The 23,163-nt window shown below is 41.3% G+C and overlaps 1 protein-coding gene across 1 annotated transcript; it reads right to left on the bottom strand.

Moving 5' to 3' along the window:
- Positions 1-523: 523 nt before the first annotated feature.
- Positions 524-13,550, bottom strand: LOC129010751 (nucleolar protein 56-like). The gene is made up of 2 exons (XM_054445259.2): positions 13,496-13,550; positions 524-980 (listed from the first exon to the last, which is right to left on the bottom strand). Exons 1-2 carry the CDS (start codon positions 13,548-13,550, stop codon positions 538-540), a joined length of 498 nt encoding a protein of 165 aa, XP_054301234.1. The 3' UTR covers positions 524-537.
- Between the last annotated feature and the right edge of the window lie 9,613 nt (positions 13,551-23,163).

Below are 23,163 nucleotides of genomic sequence, written 5' to 3'. Positions count from 1 at the left end.
TTGGGCTGTGTTGCCCCAGGTTGGAGTGCAATGGTGCCATCTTGGCTCACTGCAACCTCTGCATCTGGGGCCTAAGCTATCCTCCCACCTCAGCCTCCCAAGTGACTGGGACTACAGATGCACACCACCATGCCCAGCTAATTTTTGTATTTTTTTTGTTGAGATTGGGTTTTGCCATGTTGCCTAGGCTAAGGAGGAATTTTATATATGTGTATAGCATTATAGTCCCAACCCCTAGAACAAAATACACAAAAGCTTACATTTTAAACTAAATATTAATTGAGGAAAAGTAGAAAAGAACAGTGATCAGATAGTCTTAAGATTTGAATTCACCACTTAGAAAAAGGGACATGTCATTTCCCTTTTGTGAGCCTCCACTTCCTGATCTTCAAAGTCGTCATAATAATTCCTCTCTTATTTCATGAGGGTGATTTGTGTGTGTGTGTGAATTTGTTTTTATTGGGGAACTGGACATGGTAGGAAATGTCACCTTGGGTTATGGTATGCCCCGCCTCCCAGAGAATGTCCATTTGCATTCTAATCTTCCTGGGCTTCTTTATGGAACATTTTCTTCTTCTTGGAGCTGCTCTTGCTGCCAGCAGCCTTTTCAGGTCCACTGCTGACAGGCTCCTCTTTGGAGAATTTCCTCTTTTTCTTGGAGACACTTCTGTTGCCTGCCTCTTTGGGGTCATTAACTGTTTCTGTCTTGGGTGAAGACTTCTTCCTCTTGAGAAGACTGGTGCTGCCAGTGGTCTCTTCAAGATCACTACTCATCAACAACTCCTTGGAAAAAGATTCCTTTTTCTTGGGTTTGGAGAAAGAGATAGATGGGTCTTCTGTTTTCTCCTGAGGAACCTCCTGGGGCTTTTGCTTTTTCTTCTTTTTGGGTTTTTCACTCATCTCCTCACACCTCTCTGGAGTACTACTGCTGTCACAGTGATTTTGAGGATCAAAAATATTGTGAACTTTTGTAACATAAGCTGTAACGACATTAGTGACTTATCATTTGTATAAGACCATATGTAGCTATTATATTAGCTCTTACTTTCACATAGTTAGCAAACAAAATTCTTTATTCTTTAGAAGTAAACCTTGACTTCACAAGGTCTAAAATCCCTTGGATTAAAAGAATCTAAAAGCTACTCATTGCCAAAATTAAAGGGGATGTTTTTAATTCAGGTTCCAAATTACCAAAAAATAAAAGCAGTTAAAAACTAAAGTTTATGTTCACAGATTTTACAACATACAGAAAAAATCCTGTGGTAATGGGAGACTGGCTTCAGTGCAGAACTGAGCACCAGAAAGCAAATACTCTCCTGAAATTTCTGCTGTTGTTAAAACTCATGACTATGAGAGGTCTATGTATAATTGTTGAATGAATGAATGAATGAACGAACGAATGATGAGTGAATGTGAATGCATCTGCTTCTCTGTTGGCTGCTTTTCCTGTTAGGAGACTTGATCTTTTAGCATTCAAATTCCACAAGAAACATCTTAACCAAGTTATGTCTTTGGGTGAATTTGTTTCCAGGCTTGCTTGTGTTTTTCAGATTCTTTTTTTGGCCTGCAGTCTTACTCTGTGACCCCTTTCGTAGCTTCCAGTAGGTCATTCAGTTAGGACCCAAGGAAGTCAGTAAATTAAACTTGATTTGTAATGGAATACATAGGGTGTGTGGCTTGGATTAGAATCAAATTAGGTTTGGCTAATCTTATTTTGGTTTAATCTATGTGGGAAAGAATAGAACTAGAGGAAAAACAAATAAACAGAAAATAGGGAAACTATTCTTGTATAATGATAAGCAATTTTTGTAAGGAATAGTTCAGGGCCAAAACCTAACTTATTTTTATTGGAAGTCTGGGGACAAGATTCAGCAAAGGAATTTAAATTAGTTTCTCCAGTCATCATAGTTGGTATTTACTTTTCTAGCTTTCCCAAGCCAGGATCTCTAGGCTTTTAAAATGTGAATGCTCTACAGAGAAGCCACATTATTATTAATATAGTTCATGTTTTCAAATTTTTTCCAGGGCTCTGGAAATGGATAAGCCCAGTTTTTGGAAACCTTAGCAAATAGGAAGGCAAAAAACATTCTGATGCTGAGTTTATAGTTGAATTATCCAGACTTGGTCTTGAATTTCTCATGCAAGCCTAAGGAGAAGAAATGTTGAGAAAGTGCAGAAAGGTTCTATACTAATAATTTCTTTAAGGTGATCTTTTTTCCCCTCTTCAGTTATTTGCAGCTTGCAAGGTGTTAGACCACGGAAGATTTAACCTTGGTGTTCAGAGTTCAGGAAATCTCCTGTCTGATCTGGCTGAACACATTTGAATAAAAAGGGAAATTTCTTCAAAGCTACTGGGGAAGGAAGAAGCAAGTGAAGCCATAAAGAGTGAGAGCCCTTTAATTTAGAGTTCTCAGTGGGGCCTGGAGAAAATCATGAATGAGAATCCTCCTTGAAGAGAATTCCCTGTGATTGCTTAGTTAGTGCTTACAAAAGAAAGACTCAAGACTAAACATTCGGAAGGTGCTGGAATGTAATAACATTTGTTCCTGACAATTGAATTTCCTCTCTCATGGAAGTCATTGTTTTGCTCATTTAATAGAGAAAACTGAGTTTCAGTAAAAAGGGGGAAGAGTCATTACATTATTTCTAATTTTACATATTTTGACCTGTGGATTAAAGGGCTGAATTAAGGTCACAAGACATCTGGAGATACAGAATTTTCCCTATACTTGACAGGGTTCTGAGCACCATCTTCCACTGATGTTGGCTTTATTTGCCTGAGCCCATAATAGAGGGGAATAATAATGGCTTTTCACCTGTCCAAAGCAGATGACTAGACCAAATGATTTTATACAGTTGTTTTTAGCATTCAGATTGATTCCAAAGTAGCAAATGAATTATGACTTTGGTTATTTTTCCAGGGGCAAATCTAGTTGGTAGCAATCTTTTAAAAGTATAAATAACTTTTGACTGCTACCACAATACTTAAGTATTTTTTAAATTATTTTGTTATATTTTCGACATATAAAATGATTTTCTAAACACACACTGTAGATATAGGTTTATAAAATAAGAAAACAAAGATCCAAGTACCCACAGGCCAGCACAAAAAGTAAACACAATAGCATCATTTGATTCTGTTTTGGAATAAAATGTTATTTCATTTGTTCATGTCTGATTTTCTCAGATGGCTGTTTTTATTTGTTTTTTGTTTTTTGAGACGGAGTCTCGCTGTCGCCCAGGCTGGAGTGCAATGGTGTGATCTTGGCTCACTGCAACCTACGCCTCCCGAATTCAAGCGGTTCTCCTGCCTCAGCCTCCTGAGTAGTTGGGATTACAGGTGCCCACCACTACACCTGGCTAATTTTTGTATTTTTAGTAGAGACGGGGTTTCTTCATGTTGGTCAGGCTGGTCTCGAACTCCTGACCTCAGGTGATCCGCCTGCCTTGGCCTCCCAAAGTACTGGGATTATAAGCATGAGCCACCGCCCCCAGCCTGTTTGTTTAATTTTTGAAATGAGATCTTAAAATGTAAATTTACTGGCTCAGGTGTCATTGATAATGTTTAACTTAAAGTAATCATTGCTAATGGGAAAATGGCTAGATAAAACTAGCCATGTTCTAATCAATGATCTTTTGAAAATGTTTATAAAAACATGGACACATGCAGATGCCTTAAATCTTTTTTGAAACAAAGAGATGTTTGACTAAAGAAGGTTTGAAAGTGCTCCCATTGTTACAGTTTAAAAGGGAGGATATAAAGTTGCATATCTGATAAAATCACAACTAATAATTGTAGTAGGAAGAATTAAACATTTGTCCATATGTCTCAGTAATACAATCCCCTTTCCTTTTTCTACCTGTCATATTTTCAAAATTTTATTGAGCATGTTTGTTATGATGAAAAAGTACTCATTTATTTTTATAAAAAATAGAGTTTGCTGCCATTTTCATGATGTTCAAATTGCTGTAGCCTTTATTCCAGTTGGATTTCTAGTGTGCTTCTGCCACCTTGTGCTTTCTGAAATCCACTGCAGTGATTAGCAAAGAAGGAAACAAACTTAACAAGGTTGTTATTTCTTTGGGGTTAAATATTGCTTCATAGTATGGAAGGAGGGGGAAAGGGATACATGAAAGATATAAAGTGTGTGTGTGTGTGTGTGTGTATGTGTGTGTGTGTGTGTGTATAGAGAAAGAAATCTTTCCAAAGGTCTGAGGATTGTTTACTGTATTAGATCAGTGTTAACAGTATATTTTATCTCTAGGAACTGCATCCTGGTTAAGGAGGAGAGTAAAGACTGGGTTTTAGTGCTGATAGTAATCAACTCCTTCAGACAGGTTTTAAAACACATTTTGATACCTTCAATCCTTGCCTGTTTTTAAACTGTTTCTGTCTGCATAAAAACCTGAACAAAACACTTGTACCTAGAAAGCTCTAGGTAGCTTTTAAAACGTGTTTCTTTACATTAAATGGCCTGCTGTGTTAATATGAACTCTTTCCACATTATCATTCCAGACAACATTCCATTTGTTCAGAGCCTCAAACTATTTATATGGTCTGCTGCCTTGCAGTTATGCTGATTCTAGAAAGGAGAGCCTTTACCTGGAACTTTGGCCTTCCTGCTTGAGCATAAACAAGCCTCATTTGATGACTTGTCTGAGGAGCTCTCAAATCTTTCCTTTTAGGAATAAATTTAAATACATCTGACTTTGTTTTTGTTTTTGTTTGTTTTTGAGACAGAGTTTCACTCTTGTCACCCAGGCTGGAGTACAATGACATGATCTTGGCTCACTGCAACCTCCGCCTTCCGGGTTTGAACAGTTTTCCTGCTTCAGCCTCCTGAGCAGTTGGGGTTACAGGAACCCGCCACCATGCCCCGCTAATTTTTGTATTTTTAGTAGAGACAGGGTTTCACCTTGTTGACCAGGCTGGTCTCAAACTCCTGACCTCAGGTGATCCACCTGCCTTGGCCTCCCAAAGTGCTGGGATTACAGGCATAAGCCACTGTGTCCGGCCCTAAATACATTTGGCTTTGAAATGGTATTTTAAGGAATCATGGATACAAATAACTTATGTTTGTCAACTAGCAAATACCTATTTCTAGGAAAATATGGAATAGTCCTCCTAGCTCACTAAAATTTTGACAGTAGCAGGCCTCACCCTTTGGTGTCATGCTTGCATTGAAGAATTATGGTTGTGACAGGTGACAACGTGCTAGCAGCCCTCGCTCGCTCTCAGCACCTCCTCAGCCTCGGCATCCGCTCTGGCCATGCTTGAGGAGCCCTTCAGCCCATCGCTGCACTGTGGGAGCCCCTCTCTGGGCTGGCCGAGGCCCGAGCCGGCTCCCTCTGCTTGCAGGGAGGTGTGGAGGGAGAGGCCCGGGCAGGAACTGGGGCTGCACGTGGTGCTCGTGGGCCAGCGTGAGTTCCGGGTGGGCGCCGGCTCAGTGGGCCCTGCACTCAGAGCAGCCGGCCAGCACCGCTGGCCCCAGGCAGTGAGAGGCTTAGCACCCAAGCCAGCAGCTGCAGAGGAGGCGCTGGCTCCCCCAGCACTGCTGGCCTGCCCGTGCGGTGCTCGAAGTCTCACCAGGCCTCACCTGCCTCCCCATGGGGCAGGGCTCAGGACCAGCCCGCCATGCCATGCCTGAGTCCCCGGCCTGACCCTCCCCAAGGGGTGCAGCCCCCTGCTCTGCGGCACCTGGTCCCATTGACTGACCAAGGGCTGAGGAGTGCAGGCATGTGGCGCAGGACTGGCAGGCAGCTCCACCCGCGGCCCTGGCGCAGGATCCACTAGGCAAAGCCAGCTGGGCTCCTGAGTCGGATGGGGACTTGGAGAACTTTTATGTCTAGCTGAGGGATTGTATATGCACCAATCAGCACTCTGTGTCTAGCTTTGGGTTCGTGGATGCACCAATTAGCACTCTGTACCTAGCTAATCTGGTGGGGACTTGGAGAACTTTTATGTCTAGCTTGAGGATTGTAAATGCACCAATCAGCACTTTGTGTCTGGCTCAAGGTTTGTAAATGCACCAATCAGCACCCTGTGTCTAGCTCAAGGTTTGTAAACACACCAATCAGTGCTCTGTGTCTAGCTAATCTAGTGGGGACTTGGAGAACTTTTACATCTAGCTAGAGGATTGTAAATACACCAATCAGCACTCTGTCTAGCTCAGGGATTGTAAACGCACCAATCAGCACCCTGTCAAAACAGACCAATCAGCTCTCTGTAAAATGGATCAATCAGCTTTCTGTAAAATGGACCAATCAGCAGGATGTGGGTGGGGCCAAATAAGGGAATAAAAGCTGGCTGCCCCAGCCAGCAGGGGTAACCCACTTGGGTCCCCTTCCACACTATGGAAGCTTTGTTCTTTTGCTCTTCGCAGTAAATCTTGCTGCTGCTCACTCTTTGGGTCTGCACTGCTTTTATGAGCTGCAACACTCACCGTGAAGGTCTGGAGCTTCACTCCTGAGGCCAGCGAGACCATGAACGCACCGGGAGGAATGAACAACTCCAGACGCACTGCCTTAAGAGCTGTAACACTCACCATGAAGGTCTGCAGGTTCACTCCTGAAGCCAGCAAGACCACGAACCCACCAGAAGGAAGAAACTCCAGACATGTCCAAACATCAGAAGGAACAAACTCCGGACACACCATCTTTAAGAACTGTAACACTCACCACGAGGGTCCGCGGCTTCATTCTTGAAGTCAGCGAGACCAAGAACCCACCAATTCTGAACACAATTGTAACTATAGGATTGTGATTCAAAGGGCACAGAGACTACATTTATTGAGCACCTACTAAATGGCAGGCCTGGTGCAAGGCTTTTTTACATCTGTAATCACATATAATCCTTAGCACAAAACTGAGATGTTATTATCTTCCTAATTTCACATTCGAGAAAACTGAGATCAGAGGTTAAGTATATCTTATCACATAAGCTTGGAAATGGCAGGGTAGGAATTTGAACTTAGGTGCTTCAGACTCAAATCCATACTCTTATAGTAGACTATCTCTCTGTTGCACATGGTGAGGATCTTTATGTTCATTGTGGAGGGAAAAGGGAGCCCAAGTCTAGAGGAGATTGAGTATAAAGTTTGGGCCAAAAGCAGGAGTAGTGTCTGCTGGAAGACTTGCTAGCAGCCTTAGCATTGGCACCACCTTCTTATAAAACCACATCTTGCTTCCTGGCAGAGCCTATTACTGTTATAGTTGGCAGAGCATTACAGGGAGCTTGGAAGAACTTCCCCGGTACCTTCCAATTTTCCCTATTTGTTCAGGTCAGACTTGTGTTAGTGCAATAAACTCCTAACCAATCTCTTGGCCCCATGCTTGCTTTACCTCCAGTCTGTTCTTCACGTTGCACTTAGAACAACCTTTCCAAAGAACAGATCAGATCTTGTTGTTCCTGTGCTTTAGCTCTTTCAAGGGTTTCCTGTTATAATTAGGATAAAGTAGAAATTCTTTAGCATGGCTGGTTTGCTCCTTCTATCCCTAGCCTTACTTCTCTCCACTGTGAACACCATGTTTCAGCCCAGCAGGACCACTATTCCTCCAAATGTACCATGTGCTCTCTCCCCTCTGCCATGGGCATAGTCTGCTGTTACTTTAGCATTGATCCATTCTTCCTCCTTTTCCTTCTTACTCCTACTTGTCTTTTGTGATCACTGCTTAAAAGTCATTTTTTTCAGAAAGCTTTTCTGAACCTCTTCTCCAACGCTACCCCCACACATGTAGACTAGCACCCTCTAATATGGCCATCATCTTATTGTATTATAATTACCTTGTCTTATTGAGATATAATTTACATAACATAAAAGTCACTCTTTTAAATTGTACAATTCAGTGGTTTTTAATATATTTACTAGGTTATGCAATCACTATATAATTTGAGAACATTTTCATCAGTCCTAAAAGAACCCACATACATACCCATTGACAGACACTCCGTGTTTCCCCTTCCCCCAATCCCCTGACAATTACTAATCTACTTTTTATCTCTATTTATTTCCCTAGTCTGGACATTTTATATGAACAGAATCATACCATATTTGTCCCTTTGTGTCTGGCTTCTTGCACTAAATATAATGTTTCTAAAGTTCATCCGTGTTGTATTATGTATCAGTACTTCATTTCATTTTATGGTTGAAATATTCCATTGTATGTATGCACCACATTTTGTATATCCATTCGTCAGCTGATGGACATTTGGATTGTTTCCACTTTTTGAGTATTAATAAATAATGCTTCTATTAACATTTGTGTACAAGTTTTTGTATGGCCATATGTTTTCAATGGTCTTGAGTATGTACCTAGCAGTGATACTGCTACATTGTATGGTTATTCTGATTTTTGTATTGAGCTTTTGGAGGACTTTTCTAGAGTAGCTGCATCATTTTACATTGACACTAACACTGTATGAGGGTTCTGATTGCTTCGTGTCCTCACCAACACTTCTTTCTTTCCTTTTTTTTCCTCCTCTCTCTCTCTTTTATCATGGCCATGCTAATGGGTATGAAGTTACAATTGCCTTTTTACTGGTTTGTTTCCTTCATGACTGAACTGTGAAGGCAAGGACTGTGCTAGATCTGATTTTTTATTGTACTCCAGTGCCTAAAACATTGGCTACTCAATAAATATCTACAAAATGGGTGAGAAGACCTACAGCTTTCCTAGTTGCTTTGCTTCTATAAATCCAGGAAATATAGGGGCTAGAATTGGAAAAGATATTCTGGCTGCCAGTCCACAACACTGTTCACCAGAGTGCCATAGGATTTTAATAACCACACTAAGTAAATGGTTCCATGGCTTTAATAGTTTTACCTAAGAAGTTCCCTGCGTGGAGAATGGCGTGAGTTCTCATTTAACTAGCTCAAAATGGGGAAGAACATACTCAACTCTGCTGGCATTTTAATCTAATTCTGGGGAGTCTTTCTATTCCAAACACCTTTTCTGAGGGCATGCGAACATTTCCTAATGAGAAAGCCATTCCTTCTGAGTGAAAGTGAGGGGAAAAAGCAAAACAAAAGTTCCTTTACTGGAAACTGATGGCCACATCAATTATACATTCAGAATAATACAGATTGAACTCAAGTTGTCAGGTACTGAAACAACTCTATTTAGCCAAGTTACAAGTGGGATCTCATCGACCCTTTCCTAGCTATGTGTTTTTATTTGTCCCAGTGTACCAAATCTTGGATTCTAAAAGTGATCTGGAAGAGAAAAGGTGCCTTTTCCTTGATTTCCTTGATTTGTCCTGTAAACAAAGTGCCTGTAAAAGAAAAGGCCATGATGCTTTCTTGGTAGTGTTGTTGGGGCTGTGATTAGGTGACAGGTGCCCTCCATAAAACTCTTGAATTCATCTCCACCTTCAGTCCACATTCCACCTAGTCATGTTTTGCTTGGTGAGGAGTAGTCTTCCATAGCATTTTCTTCTATTCACTGTGCACCCTCCTGCACCATACTTCCATCCTTGTTTGTTTTCCTGTACGTTTTCTCTCTTCACCTGCTGTGAAATACAGTGTTAGCCCAACCATAGGAGTCTTCTATGAATTGTAATCTTTAAACCCTGGGACTAGTTTTCTGCTCTATCTTCCTTCTAGTACATGCAGATTTGGTGAATTACAATCCCCACCTGACTAATCTCAATAAACTTTTCCTCTATTATATTTTTTCCTTCAGAAACATAGAATGTGTTCAGGAACTTTTGAGGGGAGAGAATGGGAAAGATTTGGGAAAGTCTTAGGTAAATAGTACTGAACTTGTGTAAAGAGTGTTAATGTTATTATATAGCAGTGAAAATACAAGAGATAGAAAAAATAACATAGCAATCATTGTCCAAATATGGCCCACTTGAACTCTGGATGGTATTTCAGCACTGTAGGAAAATTCCAGAAATCTCTCTGCCTACAAATATTTTCCTCACCTTATCTGCCTCTGCTGATAAATGGAGGATAAAGTTGACATCAGCAAATATTTGAAGAAGTGCTGTACTTGAAGAAGTACAGCACCAGTGCTGGAGGCAGCAGTATTCCAGTACATGAATTGCCTGTTATGTCCTTTACCTGATTTATTGAATATTTTCTGATTTACATTTTTACCCAGATCTTCAGTCTAACTTCAGTAGGTTAGTTTGCATAAATTCTTGAAATACTAATCTCAGAGAAGTCTGATGCTAATCTGCCCCTATACAAGAGTGCAGAGTGTATGCCTAGGAACACTAGTTGAACTCATAGGAAGGGAGATTCTGCCAAAAAAGTTCAAGGAGTTCTAAGATTTCTTTTCTTTTTCTTTTTCTTTTTTTTGAGAAGGAGTCTCACTCTGTCTCCCAGGCTGGAGTGCAGTGGCACGATCTCGGATCACTGCAACCTCCACCTCCTGGGTTCAAGCGATTCTCCTGCCTCAGCCTCCTCTCCTGCCTCAGCTGGGATTACAGGCTCCCGCCACCATGCCTGGCTAATTTTTGTATTTTTAGTAGAGATGGAGTTTCACCATGTTGGCCAGGCTGGTCTCCAACCCCAGACCTCAGGTGATCCGCCTGTCTCGGCCTCCCAAAGTGCTGGGATTACAGGCGTGAGCCACTGCACCCAGCTGAGTTTAAGATTTCTAGCAGCCTTCTTTTCTTTTCTCTATCTCTTTCTTTCTCTCTCTCTCTCTCTTTCTTTCTTTCTCTTACCTTCCCTTTTTTTTTTTTTTTTTTTTTTTTCAGACAGGGTCTTGCTCTGCCACCCAGGCTGGAGTGCAGTGGTGTGGTTATAGCTACTGCAGCCTCAAACTCCTGGGCTCAAAGGATCCTCCCACCCCAGCCTCCTGAGGAGCTGGGACTACAGGTGCACACCTGTATAATAGTACATACCTGACTAATTTATTTTTATTTTTTTAGAGATGGGGTCTTGCTATGTTGCCCAGGCAAACCTTGAACTCCCAGCCTCAAGTGATCCTCCTGCCTTAACTTCCCAAAGTGTTGGGATTACAGACATTAGCCACTATGCCTGGCTAGCTTTGCTTTCTTTGGTATGACCTGGCTACGACCAAATTTACTGGGACCCAGTTTATACACATAGTTTCTCAAGCAGTGAGAAACATGTGCCCCTGCTCCCCGTGTTTGCACACGTGACTAATCTACTAATAGCTTTTGACCATTTGGGCAACCCTGCATTTAAGCAAACCAAATACTTGTAACTTGAATATGGAAACAAAAGAGAAATCCTGTACAAATGGGCTGTGCTGGATTATTTAACTTTTCATTTCTTTGAAGGGCTCCTTTTGCTCTTAGAGATAGCATTTGAGAGAAACTCCAAAATTCAGGCAGAAATTCAGGACAAAAATGCAAGTTTAAGCTCTGGTTTCTGAACTGTGGTGCATATTAGGCAAGACCGTTCCGGATAGACCAGAAACTTTGGCCTGTGCAATTCATGCTACATGTTGCTATGATGTGCATCTGGATGTATTCACCCTGAGGTTGTTTATTTACAATGAGAATTGAAGGAAAAGTTCAGAAACATCCTGTCACAGGATGTGTGGATAAGCCTGCTGAATTCTGAAGCCAGAGGAAAGCAGGAAAGTTTCAGCAATTAGTGATGGCATTGCCCTCTAGTGGTTTGTCCGTGGCTTAAAAATGAATATACTGCAGGTGTATCCCAGTTCTCCAAAGAATTGTCCCAAATAAACTGTCAGATTGTGTATGGAAAAGAGAAAAGGAGGGGAAAGAGGAAGGGAGCAAGAGGGAAAGAAAGAAGGAGGGAGAGGATTCTTGCCAGGATAGCCCATCTCAGCAGCTAGGAAGCTCTAGGAGCCAGGCTTTCTGTAGAAGACTTCTGACATCCAGTTAGGCCCTCAGTGAAAACATTTTTTTCCCAAGCTTCTGGCAAGTGATTCTAGCTAAAAGTCACTATTCAGGATTTGTAATAGGGCCCTGGGTTTCTTTCCAGCCTCCACAGCTTTGTACCAGCTTCCCCTCCCCGGTCCACATTCCATTCCTAGGTAGGTCATCACACGTGCTGAGAGGTAGAACCGTCAGCAGGGCAAAGTGTGTAGGTAGACCAGGCTTCTTTTCTTGCACCCCCACCCTTCTTCATGTTTCCTTTATGCCTCATTGTCATCTCCCCAAATACTTTTGCTGCCCTTTATACTTAATTTCCTGTTGGCTCCCCACAGAAGAGCTGGTGGCCCAATTCCTCAGGTGCCTGAAAGAATGTTTAGAGAGCTGCCTCAGCCTTTAGGGAATGACAGGAATGCTGAGAATTTCAGGCAGTACTTTTCAGACCCACTGGAAAGAAAGTTTTGGCCCAGAGATGGGGCAGAGTGCAGGGGGTGGGAGGGATGGGTTTGGGGGATGTGTGTGTGTAAGAGGAGCTTCAAAACCACCTCAGATCATAATTACCTAAGGCTATGGACTTGCCTGAAGCCTGGGAGTCTCATCGTGGAGTCATCTTGTGTTTGTTGACCTATAGGAACAGAGGCCTCTGGGAAAGTGGTTGTTTGTGTAGCAAATTATAGATATGTGAAATTAATTTGGCTCTGAGTCTTGAGACATGAGTTATTTCTCATAATATTTTAGCCATAGTCCCCATAGTTGGTAAACAGAGTAAGAAAACTTTTCAGTGTTGAAATGTAGACTATTATTGCTGGGTTTGTTAAATCCTGGAACTTCTCCTGAGTCTAATTTCATTACAGGAAGGAGGGGAAAATGGTGAAGGTTTGACTCAGAACTGTCACCACAGTCTTTCTGATTCTCTAGCCACATAAAGTTTTTTATTTGGTTATTTTTGAATGCTTTTTATTCAACTCAGAGATGTTTGAACCAGAGCAACTTCATCTTAAATAGGGGGGCTAGGTAAAATCAGGCTGAGGCCTATTGGGCTGCATTCCCAGACAGTTAGGAATTCTAAGTCACAGGATCAGATAAGAGGTGGGCACAAGATACAGGTCATAAAGGCTTTGCTGATGAAACAGGTTGCAGTAAAGAAGCCGACTAAAACCCACCAAACCAAAACCAAGATGATGATGAGAGTGACCTCAGGTTGTCCTCACTGCTACACTCCCATCAGCGCCATCACAGTTTACCCTATATGGTCTAAAAAGGGGAGGCATGAATAATCCACTTCTTGTTTAGCATATAATCAAGAAATAACCAGAAAAGTGGGCAACCACCAACCCGTGGGGCTGCTCTGACTATGGAGTAGCCATTCCTGTATTCCTTTACTTTCCCAGTAAACTTCCTTTCACTTTATGGATTGACCTCAAATTCTTTTTTGTGCAAGATCCAATAACCCTCTTTTGGGGTCTGGATCAGGACCCCTTTCTGGTAACATGAGGACAGTCAAAACCCACATCACAAACACAACAACCTTTGTGACACTTAGAGGAATTTCAAATGAGGAACATGATTTGGTTGGTTGGGACTTAGTCTGGTAATGTGAGGCCTCTGCTTTAAATTATTTATTTACCTGTTATTCTAAGGCATGTCTGGCTCTTGATGAAGACTTACTGTTACCTTCGAATGTTGCAGCCACTTCACAGGACTGTCCTTCTCCACCTTTTGTCTCCATGAAAACCACTTTGGAAACATAAATGTGTTACTTAGGAGAGGCAGCACTTCAACTCACATTCAAAGAGTGCAAACGTTACCATGCTTAACCAATTTAGTGAGAATCTTTCTTTATGTTAAGGTATAAACATGAAAGGACCTTATTTTTCCTATAATTGCTACTAACTGTGTTTTTTAAAAACTCTTTGCCTGCTGGGTAGTAAGCTCCCTTAATGGTGTCTCAGCCTAATTCTATAGCTTGTGTCACATCCAGTTTATTAAAAATGCTCTCATTGGAATCTTAAGACTCCAAAGTGTTCTTTTAAAAAGTGTAAAAATCATTTTCTATCCAAAAGTCTTCTTTCTCATCTATCTACCCCCAGAATAGTCTAGTAATCTTAAATACTGGAGGGTGGAGTGGGGGGTCTTGGTCTGTTCTTTCACATCCTAGTCCCCTTTCCTGTGGTTACCCTCTGATGTAGAAACTGAAGCTGACATTGACTCCTCTTACCTGCCTGCCTCTAGTGAGGTTGTCTTGTCCTCACTTCTCTCCGTAGGTTGTGGCTGTTTATTTGGCCAACAGACTGTCCTTTGGTTGAATCCATAGGAAGGAGTCTGAATATGGTCTCTCTTGAGACACATATGCTTGTTCTTCAGTGGACTCTATAGGATATTTCTGACCAGGCTCCAGGTGGAGACCTCTCTCAGGTATAATAATCTTCTTCATACCATAGTACCCAGTTTCATGGGAAAGCACGAAGGCTTAAGCCTCCCGCTGCCTTCCTTGGTGTTTATCAGTGCCGGGCGAAACCCTTTATTCTTGCTACTCCAAAGAGTGGCAATGCAGTCTGTCCTCTGGCACTTCTCAGCTTCAGCACCTCTCTCCTCCCTCTGCTCTCCCAAGGATCAGGTGCTGTGTCAGGTCAATGATGTGACAACTTTCAGATCAGAGCCAATCTCCAATCCCCAGCTTACTGGTGTTGGTGGGAAGCACATTTTAGTTCACGTGGAATGCCTAGGTCACATTCTAACTCCCCAAACAGTAAGAGATGGTGGAAGGGATAGTCAGCTCTCTACAAAATGCATCTCCCTAAGAGATAACCCCTGTTTTCTTTCTTTTCTTTCTTTCTTTCTTTTTTTTTTTTTTGAGACAGAGTTTTCACTTTGTCACCCAGGCTGGGGTGCAGTGGCACAACTTGGCTCACTGAAACCTCCACCTCCCGAGTTCAAGCGATTCTCCTGCCTCAGCCTCTTGAGTAGCTGGGATTACAGGTGTGTGGCACCACACCCAGCTAATTTTTCCTTTCCTTTTTTTTTTTTTAAGTAGAGATATGGTTTCATCTTGTTGGCCAGGCTGGTGTTGAACTCCTGACCTCAGGTGATCCGCCTGCCTTGGCAGTGATGGGATTACAGGTGTGAGCCACCCGCCCAGCGTGACCTCTGTTTTCTCCAAGTATTTAATCAGAGAAGTGAGTCTGCTAAAGTATTAACTGCCTTTAATGCCTGCATGAGGATGTCTGTCTCCTACATCTGTAACTTCTCTAGACATAGAACGTAAGGTAGAGTTTTATTCTTAGCTCCAGGCCTTTGTGATTCTTGATGTTTAGTCCCAAGTACAATCAGTTAGTGTTTCTCAGTCTTGGCTTCATATTAGCTTCAATTGTTCTGGGTATTGTAGTTTTAGGGTTTTGTTTTGTTTTGTTTTTTAATCCAGTGATTTTGATGCAGAGTGAGAATTAAGAACCTCACATGACCAGTGGAGAGAACAAGACTCTGAAAGGACAGGATTTAGAAATAATTATAGAGATTGGTTAGTATACCAATCTCTTGAGAAACATATGTTTCTTGAGGTGCACCTGAAGAAAGCAAAACTCCTGTATGAGTAGTTTGACGGATGAAGAATTTGGGGAAGGGATCATTGAATAGTTCAATTTCTCCCAAAAAATTTTCATACTAATCATTTTGTTTTTCTCACCATCAAATACTCAATCTCACTCTTAGGAAAAAAAAATTGAATTTTTGTTCTTAACACTGCCAGTTGGGCTGGCCAAGGTGCTGTGCTTTTGGTCTTGCTTTAGACTTGGTCCTAGCCCTATAACATAGTACGGATAGGGATAAGATTTCTGCAATTAGTTATCATGCAAAGCAATTGGTCTAGGCCTTTTTTAAAAGGGTTAGCTCCTGGCCATGAGAAGAATGGTACTTCCTCCTATGGCATTTAAAGTCTGTCTACTCAGATATCTTTTTCTTTCCAGGCCTTCTTTTCCATGTGCTAAAATAATATCTACTGCCTTACAGTAAGCCCACTCCAAAGTTCAGCGAAAGAGAGGGAGCATCTCTTCTTTATGTCTCCAGTTTAGGAGTGAGAAAACTTTCTCAGAAAACTTTCCACTTCCTTCTGTGTCTCATTAACCAAGACTGAATCGTATGTTCACTTTTGAAGCCAATGGCCAGTCAAGGGAATAGGATTCTTGTTGGTGGATTAGACTGTCCACGGGGGGTGGAATGGATATTGGAAAGTCAACTTTTATGGACACTACATGTTGCTTACCTCTCTCATAGCACTTTTCACACCATTTTGTAGTATTCTCCTTATTTTTCTCTTTTCTGTAATAGGTTAAGGATCCTGTCTTATTTATTTTTTTTCCTCTAGGTCCTCCAGGAGTTTATAATCTGATTAGCAATATAATATCAACTCGGATATGAAATACACACACACACACACACATACACTTTAAGTAGATGCATTTACGTGCTGCATTGTGTCCTTGAATTTGGGTGCCCTAACTGAATCAGTAGTATAAAAGGTCATGATAGCAAAGTCCACTGGAAATGCCTTTCCACTGAAAAACTACAGTGACGGTAGTTTTTCCAGTCTTTTCAGATCCCCTAAAGTCTGATATGCCTCCATCTATGTTGTCCTATAGCTCCATATTCACATGATTTTTGGTCAATCCTCCTTGGATGCAGTCATGTTTATGAGGGTTTTCCTATAGTCAAAAGATCTTTACAAGTCTCTCATTCCCTTTATCTCTGTTTCCTTGAAGGTGCTTAGAGCTACAGTAAAACAGGTATTTGAAGGTCTCCTGTGGTACAGCACCATCATTTGAACAGTTTTGTCAGGCATTATTGGTCAAAATGGTTGGCTAGAACATAAAATAAATGGAGAGAGACCATACTGGAATAAACAAGATACTTAGGGCAGCATAGTAGAGTGCTCAGTGGCTGACAGAGTATAAAACAGTCTACTGCACTCATGGCAAAACAGAAAATCTATATCTAGCAATTAAAGGACAAATGCATATGAACAATGATTTATAAAATGTTTTTGGAAAATAATTCAGAAAAATAAGCTTAAAAGGAATAGATGCTACATAGAATGATATTAGATAAGGGCTGGGCGTGGTGGCTCACACCTGTGATCCCAACACTTTGGGAGGCTGAGGTAGGTGGATCACCTGAGGTCAGGAGTTTGAGACCAGCCTGACTGACATGGTAAAACTCCTTAACTACTAAAAATACAAAATTAGCCAGGCATGGTGGTGGATGCTTATAATCCCAGCTACTCAGGAAGCTGAGGCAGGAGAATTACTTGAACCCAGGAGGCAGAGGTTGCAGTGAGCTAAGATCACGCCACTGCACTCCAGCCCAGGCAATAGAGTGAAACTCCATCTCGAAAAAAGAAAACAACAACAACAACAACTATGTGCTATACTACCATTTATTATATGCCAATATAGCAAATGGTAGCATAGTAAACTAGTTTGGGATGTCTATCAGCCCATATCTTCTTTTTCAGATGTGAATCACTAGCCCCTGCTGACAGGATAGGTCTAGGTGGCTAGGTTTGTACCATGGAACCCACATCTCTGGCCCCACAGATTGCACCAAGAATGTGAATACCTGACCTAAGCTGAACTAGTTACATTTTCTTTCTCAGTTTCCTCAATGACCTCAAAACTGTATTTAGATAGTGTTGAGTTGGGCCTAGTGCCTCAAATGGGCTTTAGTTACAATTAAATTTGGCTTTGAGGGGCAGAAAGCAAAAATTACAATGCCTAAGCAAGATAGAAACTTATTTTTCTCTCATGTAAATATGGGCAGTCCTGAAGGCTCATCTGGCTAGCCATTTCATGATCATCAGGGACTCAGACCCCTTCTGTCTTATTCCTCTACCATTTTCAACATGTGGCTTTTACCCAGTGGTAGGCTGGTAAACTGGCCCTATGGGTGGGGGAGAAACGGTATAATTTGTAGCATTTGCCTGATTTTCATGGTGGAAATACTCCCACCATGGCCAATTTCAAGCTACGGAATTCCTCAGTGTTTAACCATCTGCTCTCCCAAGCTCATATAAGCCAGATCTAGCACACCTCTGCTCCTCTCTCATGGTCCAAAATGGCTGCCCTCACTCCAGGCATTAGAGTTGCATTTCAATCAATAGAATGGAAGAAGTTGGAAGAAAAGATCAAACTCCTTCCATTTTTAGGATATCTTCTGGGAAGTGTGCACAGCTCTTCCACTTAAATCTCATTGGTGAGAACTTTAACACATGTCCACATCTAGATGAGAAATGTATTCTTTATTCTGGGAGACCATTCACCACCTGTTTGGGTGTTCTCTTAATAAAGAAAGAGAGGAGATTAAATTTTCGTGAAAATTATTAGTCTCTGTCACTAATAATAATACTAGTTCCATATAAAAGCCCAAGTTAGTGAGGAACCAGAAGACCCAGCTAAAAAGAAGTTAGTTTTCAGAGTGAGATGAATTGGAGTGGATTACAGCAGTAATCCTAAATATGCAGCTCCAGATAAAGGATCACTGCCTATGATCTAAATTTTAGTGTGACCATTGATAACACCCCCTTTTTCATCTCTTGAGTTCCAAACCAATTGAGGGACAGATAATTAAGTCAGGTACATGGAAATAAAAGTGTCACCTTTATTTTAGCCATTTGGAGTACAAGTTTTTTTTTTTTTGAGATGGAGTCTCGCTCTGTCACCAGGCTGAAGTGCAGTGGCCCAATCTCAGTTCACTGTAACCTCTGCCTTGCGGGTTCAAGCGATTCTCCCGCCTCAGCTTCCCGAGTAGCTGGACCTAAGGGCACATGCCACCATGCCTAGCTAATTTTTGTATTTTTAGTGGAGATGGGGTTTCACCATGTTGGCCAGGATGGTCTCAATCTCTTGACCTTGTGATCCGCCTGTCTTGGCCTCCCAAAGTTCTGAGATTGCAGGCGTGAGCCACCACACCCAGCCAGGAGGACAACTTTAATCTTGCAGTATCAAGGGGCTTACCAACTTCACTGCAGAAATAAACTTATCTACCTAATCAAAGGCAGACTTGGAAAACTGCAGTGCTGCCCACCGTCCCACCCTGGTTTTTCCCTGCTGTGGGGACCTGCCCTTGAATGCCCCATTCAGAAGATTCCCAAGGAGAAGAAAGGAAAGGGCTGCACAAAGCGTGTGTAGTTTCTTCCTTCAAACTCACCAGTCAGATAATTAAGATTGATTGAGGGTTAAGGAGACAGGCCAGTAGATGTCTATTCATATTGCAACATGAGGAGTAAGTGCTCTTATCTAATACTTAAGACTTTCAAACCTGTTGAGGTTTAGCTCATTATCCTGCAATTGGATTATGGGAAATCCATCCGAATCCTTACCACTATCTACACTTATTTAAGCTAACACAGATGGGTTCTTTTACAACGAAACAGTCCCTAAGACAGAAATGTAATTAACAGCTACATTGTGTGAGTCAGAGACTAAATGTTGTGGGAGTTCATAAGAAAGTTATAAGGAAAGGGTTGGAGCAGACAAAGGATTTTTTATGTAAGTGGTGGAATGTAAGCTTAAATCTTAATATCTGGGCAGGATTTTTGATAGGTGGAGGGAATGGAAAGTGTTATGGTCAAGGGAAACTTCATGGATGAAATGGGAATGAGGGAAATGGACATGGCATGGTCAAGGCATGGAGAGGAGACCACAAAGTCTAGCTGAGATGCCTATTGAAGAGCAGTGGAAAATCAAGTTAGGCAACTTGGGAGCAAGATTATGTACAACTGTAACAGAGGAGTATGTAGTTGATGGGGAAGGAAATTGGGAGTCATTGCAAAAATGTGGTGTTTTTCACAGATACTCTGGAGAAAGTAATATTCCCTGAACTTAATAGTTGCACAGAGCACAGATTCCCTTTTTTGCTTAAACCAGTTAAACTATATATCCCTGACTAATACATTTCACTTATAGGGTATAGGGAAGTAATTCTCAAACTTCTACATGCACTACAATAAATTGGAGGATTTGTTAAAATACAGAAGCTGGGCCCTACTGCCGCAGCTTCCAATGCAGTAGATCTGGGATGGGACTCAAGAATTTTTGTTTTTTTGGCTGGGCACAGTGGCTTACGCCTGTAATCCCAACACTTTGCAAGGCTGAGGTGGGAAGATCACTTGAAGCCAGGAGTTTGAAACTAGCCTGCACAACAAAGTGAGACTGTCTCATAAATAAATGAGTAAATAAAATGAAAAAGAATTTTTACTTTTAGGAAGCCCCAGGTGATGTTAATGCTGCTGGGATTATACTTTGAGAGTCAGTAAGATGAATGCTGGCCTAGGATGAATCATTTTGAGTTTTGAGTAAGTGAATGAACGAAAATGAATTCCCTAAATCATAAAATGAGAAATTAGATGAAATGGCCTCTGAGGTCTTTTTGAGTCTATGCTCCTGTGATTCTAAACTACAGAATACCCCATTCATATTTTTTTCATATAATGAAATATCAGTGTTTACTGAGATTGCTTTCATCTTTTGTTACTGCATTCATTTTACATGCATGCGTATCATTCCGTAAGTGGGAATCTCAAGGCAGGTGATTGGACGTCAGATGTTTTCTCAAGAGGGAAGGACCTCTTAACACGGGTCTTCCATGCTTCTGCACTCAAGAAAATAAAAAAGGAAAAAAGAAAAGCAGCAGTGAATTCCAATCTTGCCCATACTGCTTTAAAAGGTTAAAAGTGAGGGGATGAGACTTTCTAAAGGAAAAGTGTGGTTGACTCCCTACCTGAAGCTTTGGAGAGCATTTATGCAAACTGTTAACATTTCAGCCTTAAGAAAATATTTACCCAATTCATAATTGTCCAAAACAATCAGCTGGATATCTGGCCAAAGGAGTCAAGGCTTCCTGGTGAGCTCAAACTTTCATCACTGATGACCGGGCAGGCTGATCTAGCCACAGGGGGAGGGACATTTGTCAACACTTGGAGCAGAGCTCTCCTTACTATAACAGGCCTGCATACTGTTAGCTGAGTAAAGGCTGGTCTATGGCCGGGCGCGGTGGCTCACGTCTGTTAATCCCAACACTTTGGGAGGCCGAGGCGGGCGGATCACGAGGTTAGGAGATGGAGACCATCCTGGCTAACACGGTGAAACCCCGTCTCTACTAAAGATACAAAAAATTAGCTGGGCGTGGTGGCGGGTGCCTGTAGTCCCAGCTACTCGGGAGGCTGAGGCAGGAGAATGGCATGAACCCGGGAGGCGGAGCTGGCAGTGAGCCGAGATCGCGCCACTGCACTCCAGCCTGGGCAAAAGAGCAAGACTCCGTCTCAATAAAAAAAAAAAAAGTCTGGTCTAAGCAGCTGCTGTCAGCCATACAGGGAACTATGGTCAGATTGGGGGATTTCCTGAATTTCATTTTGAGTGATCTTATGTTATTTGCATACATTTGTGTCTAAACCCATTATATTGTAAACTGCTTTGAGGTTGGGCTGTACCTTACTCGTCATTGTATTCCACACAGTGTATATCCATCAGTAATATTCTCAAGACATATTTATGTCCTAAAACTGAGCACTGATAGTTGTAAGCAGAGTTCATAATACTTAAGGTCAGAATCTTCTGGAGGGGGAAGAGAGGTGAATTAGAGTCCATGCTACTAATATAATGCTTTTCAGTTCACCTTACCTTGCTCATTTTGATCCTATTGCTTAAAATGTCCTTTAACCTCAACCACTGACAAATTCTTATTCATTCTTGGAAACCAAGCTCAATCATTGCCTCCTCTGTAAAACTTAACCTTTTTTTGTACTAATTCTGTCCTTTAAATATCCTTGCAATTATTTCATAAATGAAAATTAATTGTTTACTTGTCTGAATTATGAACGACTTGAGAGAAGAGTCTGGTTTTGAAGTTTTTAACTGAATTGACAACCACAGTGTAGACAAAGCAGGCAGCTGCTGTGTGGTACCATTTTACAGGTTCAGAGAAAACTCCCCTATCATCTCCCTACCTGTTCTCTTATTCTGGAAAACATACTATAATTCAGAGCTCTGATTCCTGTTTGTTTCCTTAGCTCCTTGAGAAAGGTCATCCTTGAAGCTTCTAGCAAACATTTATTTTAATGCCAGGGAGTTCTGATTTCTTGCACAGAGGATGTTTTGATAGGAAAAGAACTTGAGAGCTAAAGAGCAACAGGAGCATGGGGGAGAGTGGAGATGAGGGTTTATCTTGCTAGAGTCACCAAAGATAAACTTTGCCTAGTTTCTAATTTCACCAACAGCTGAAGTCTTCTAATGAGTTAGTCCAATGAAAGACCCAGTAGTACATAGTGGAGCTCAAATTCTACTCACTGAAGCTAGGGAAGGAAAGAATTCTACTATTTCCATCAGTCATATGTTGAAACTGGGTCTGAAATGGTTTTAAAGTCTTCAGCGGTAAACCAGTAGAAGCTGTGTAGCTGTTTGTTTGAGTGTTGCTGTGTTACTAGAAATCAGACTATGCTTTGGTGTCTTGAAGACCCAAAATTGCAATGTATGAAATCCTAAGAAATGTTAAAAATATTTCTGAGCCTTTTGGGAAGAGATTATTAACTTATTTCTGCACCTGATCTCCTGGAAACTGAGCCAGTTGGACATTGATTAGGTCTTGATTTAGTGTCACTCGTAATGATTGACAGTTTTATGAAGGATCTTTTTTCCTAGGCAAAGGTCAAGGGCTGCAAGTCAATGGAAAATATATCTTTTCTTTTCAGAAAAGAGAGTGCTGCCTCTGCTAGTTTCCATGGCTGCATCTCTATGTATCTACATATAGGGAATTATTTGCTTTAAATTGTCTCATTTCTGGATCTGACTAGAATAATTTTGTGTTTTGTATTTGTGATTTTTATACATGTCAGAGTATTTACTGACAGAGATGCAATAGTTAAAAGCGAAAATTGCTGAACAGCTTCAAGTGTGCTATGGAAATAAGAGGCAGGAAGATGGGAAAGACAGCATGTAAATAATCAAATATTTATTGGCCCCTGATTCATAATTAATTTTTAGAAATACCATATCCAATCTAGATAAGAATAAAATACTCTTTATCATTCTGATATTTTGTGCATATGTTTTTACAGATTATAATCTCTTATACACAGTTTCCCAAATTTTCTCACTGGTCACTTAGGTAACATACCTATATTTTATTGCCTGTCTCCCTTGTTTTTCCACACAGTGGAGCTGTAACTGCACTAAGACGGAGCAAACAGATTTCCAAAGATGTAAGATTCAGTAAATTATAGTGATAATTGACAAGAAGTTTCTGTTTATCCATTGACCAGAGAAGGGAAATAATTCATCAAGTTTAGTTTGAATGTC

This window comes from Pongo pygmaeus, chromosome 10 (genome assembly GCF_028885625.2).
Source record: "Pongo pygmaeus isolate AG05252 chromosome 10, NHGRI_mPonPyg2-v2.0_pri, whole genome shotgun sequence".
NCBI classification, from domain to species: Eukaryota; Metazoa; Chordata; class Mammalia; order Primates; family Hominidae; genus Pongo; species Pongo pygmaeus.
This window is presented reverse-complemented; position numbering and strand designations above follow the sequence as displayed.

What these genes read in the sequence shown, in the direction of transcription:
- LOC129010751 (XM_054445259.2), bottom strand. Translation starts at nt 13,550, where the DNA reads ATGGAGACAAAAGGTGGAGAAGGACAGTCCTGTGAAGTGGCTGCAACA. An exon ending in AGTGGCTGCAACATTCGAAG is followed by an intron (nt 981 to 13,495) that starts GTAACAGTAAGT and finishes ATGTCGTTACAG; the next exon opens with CTTATGTTACAAAAGTTCAC.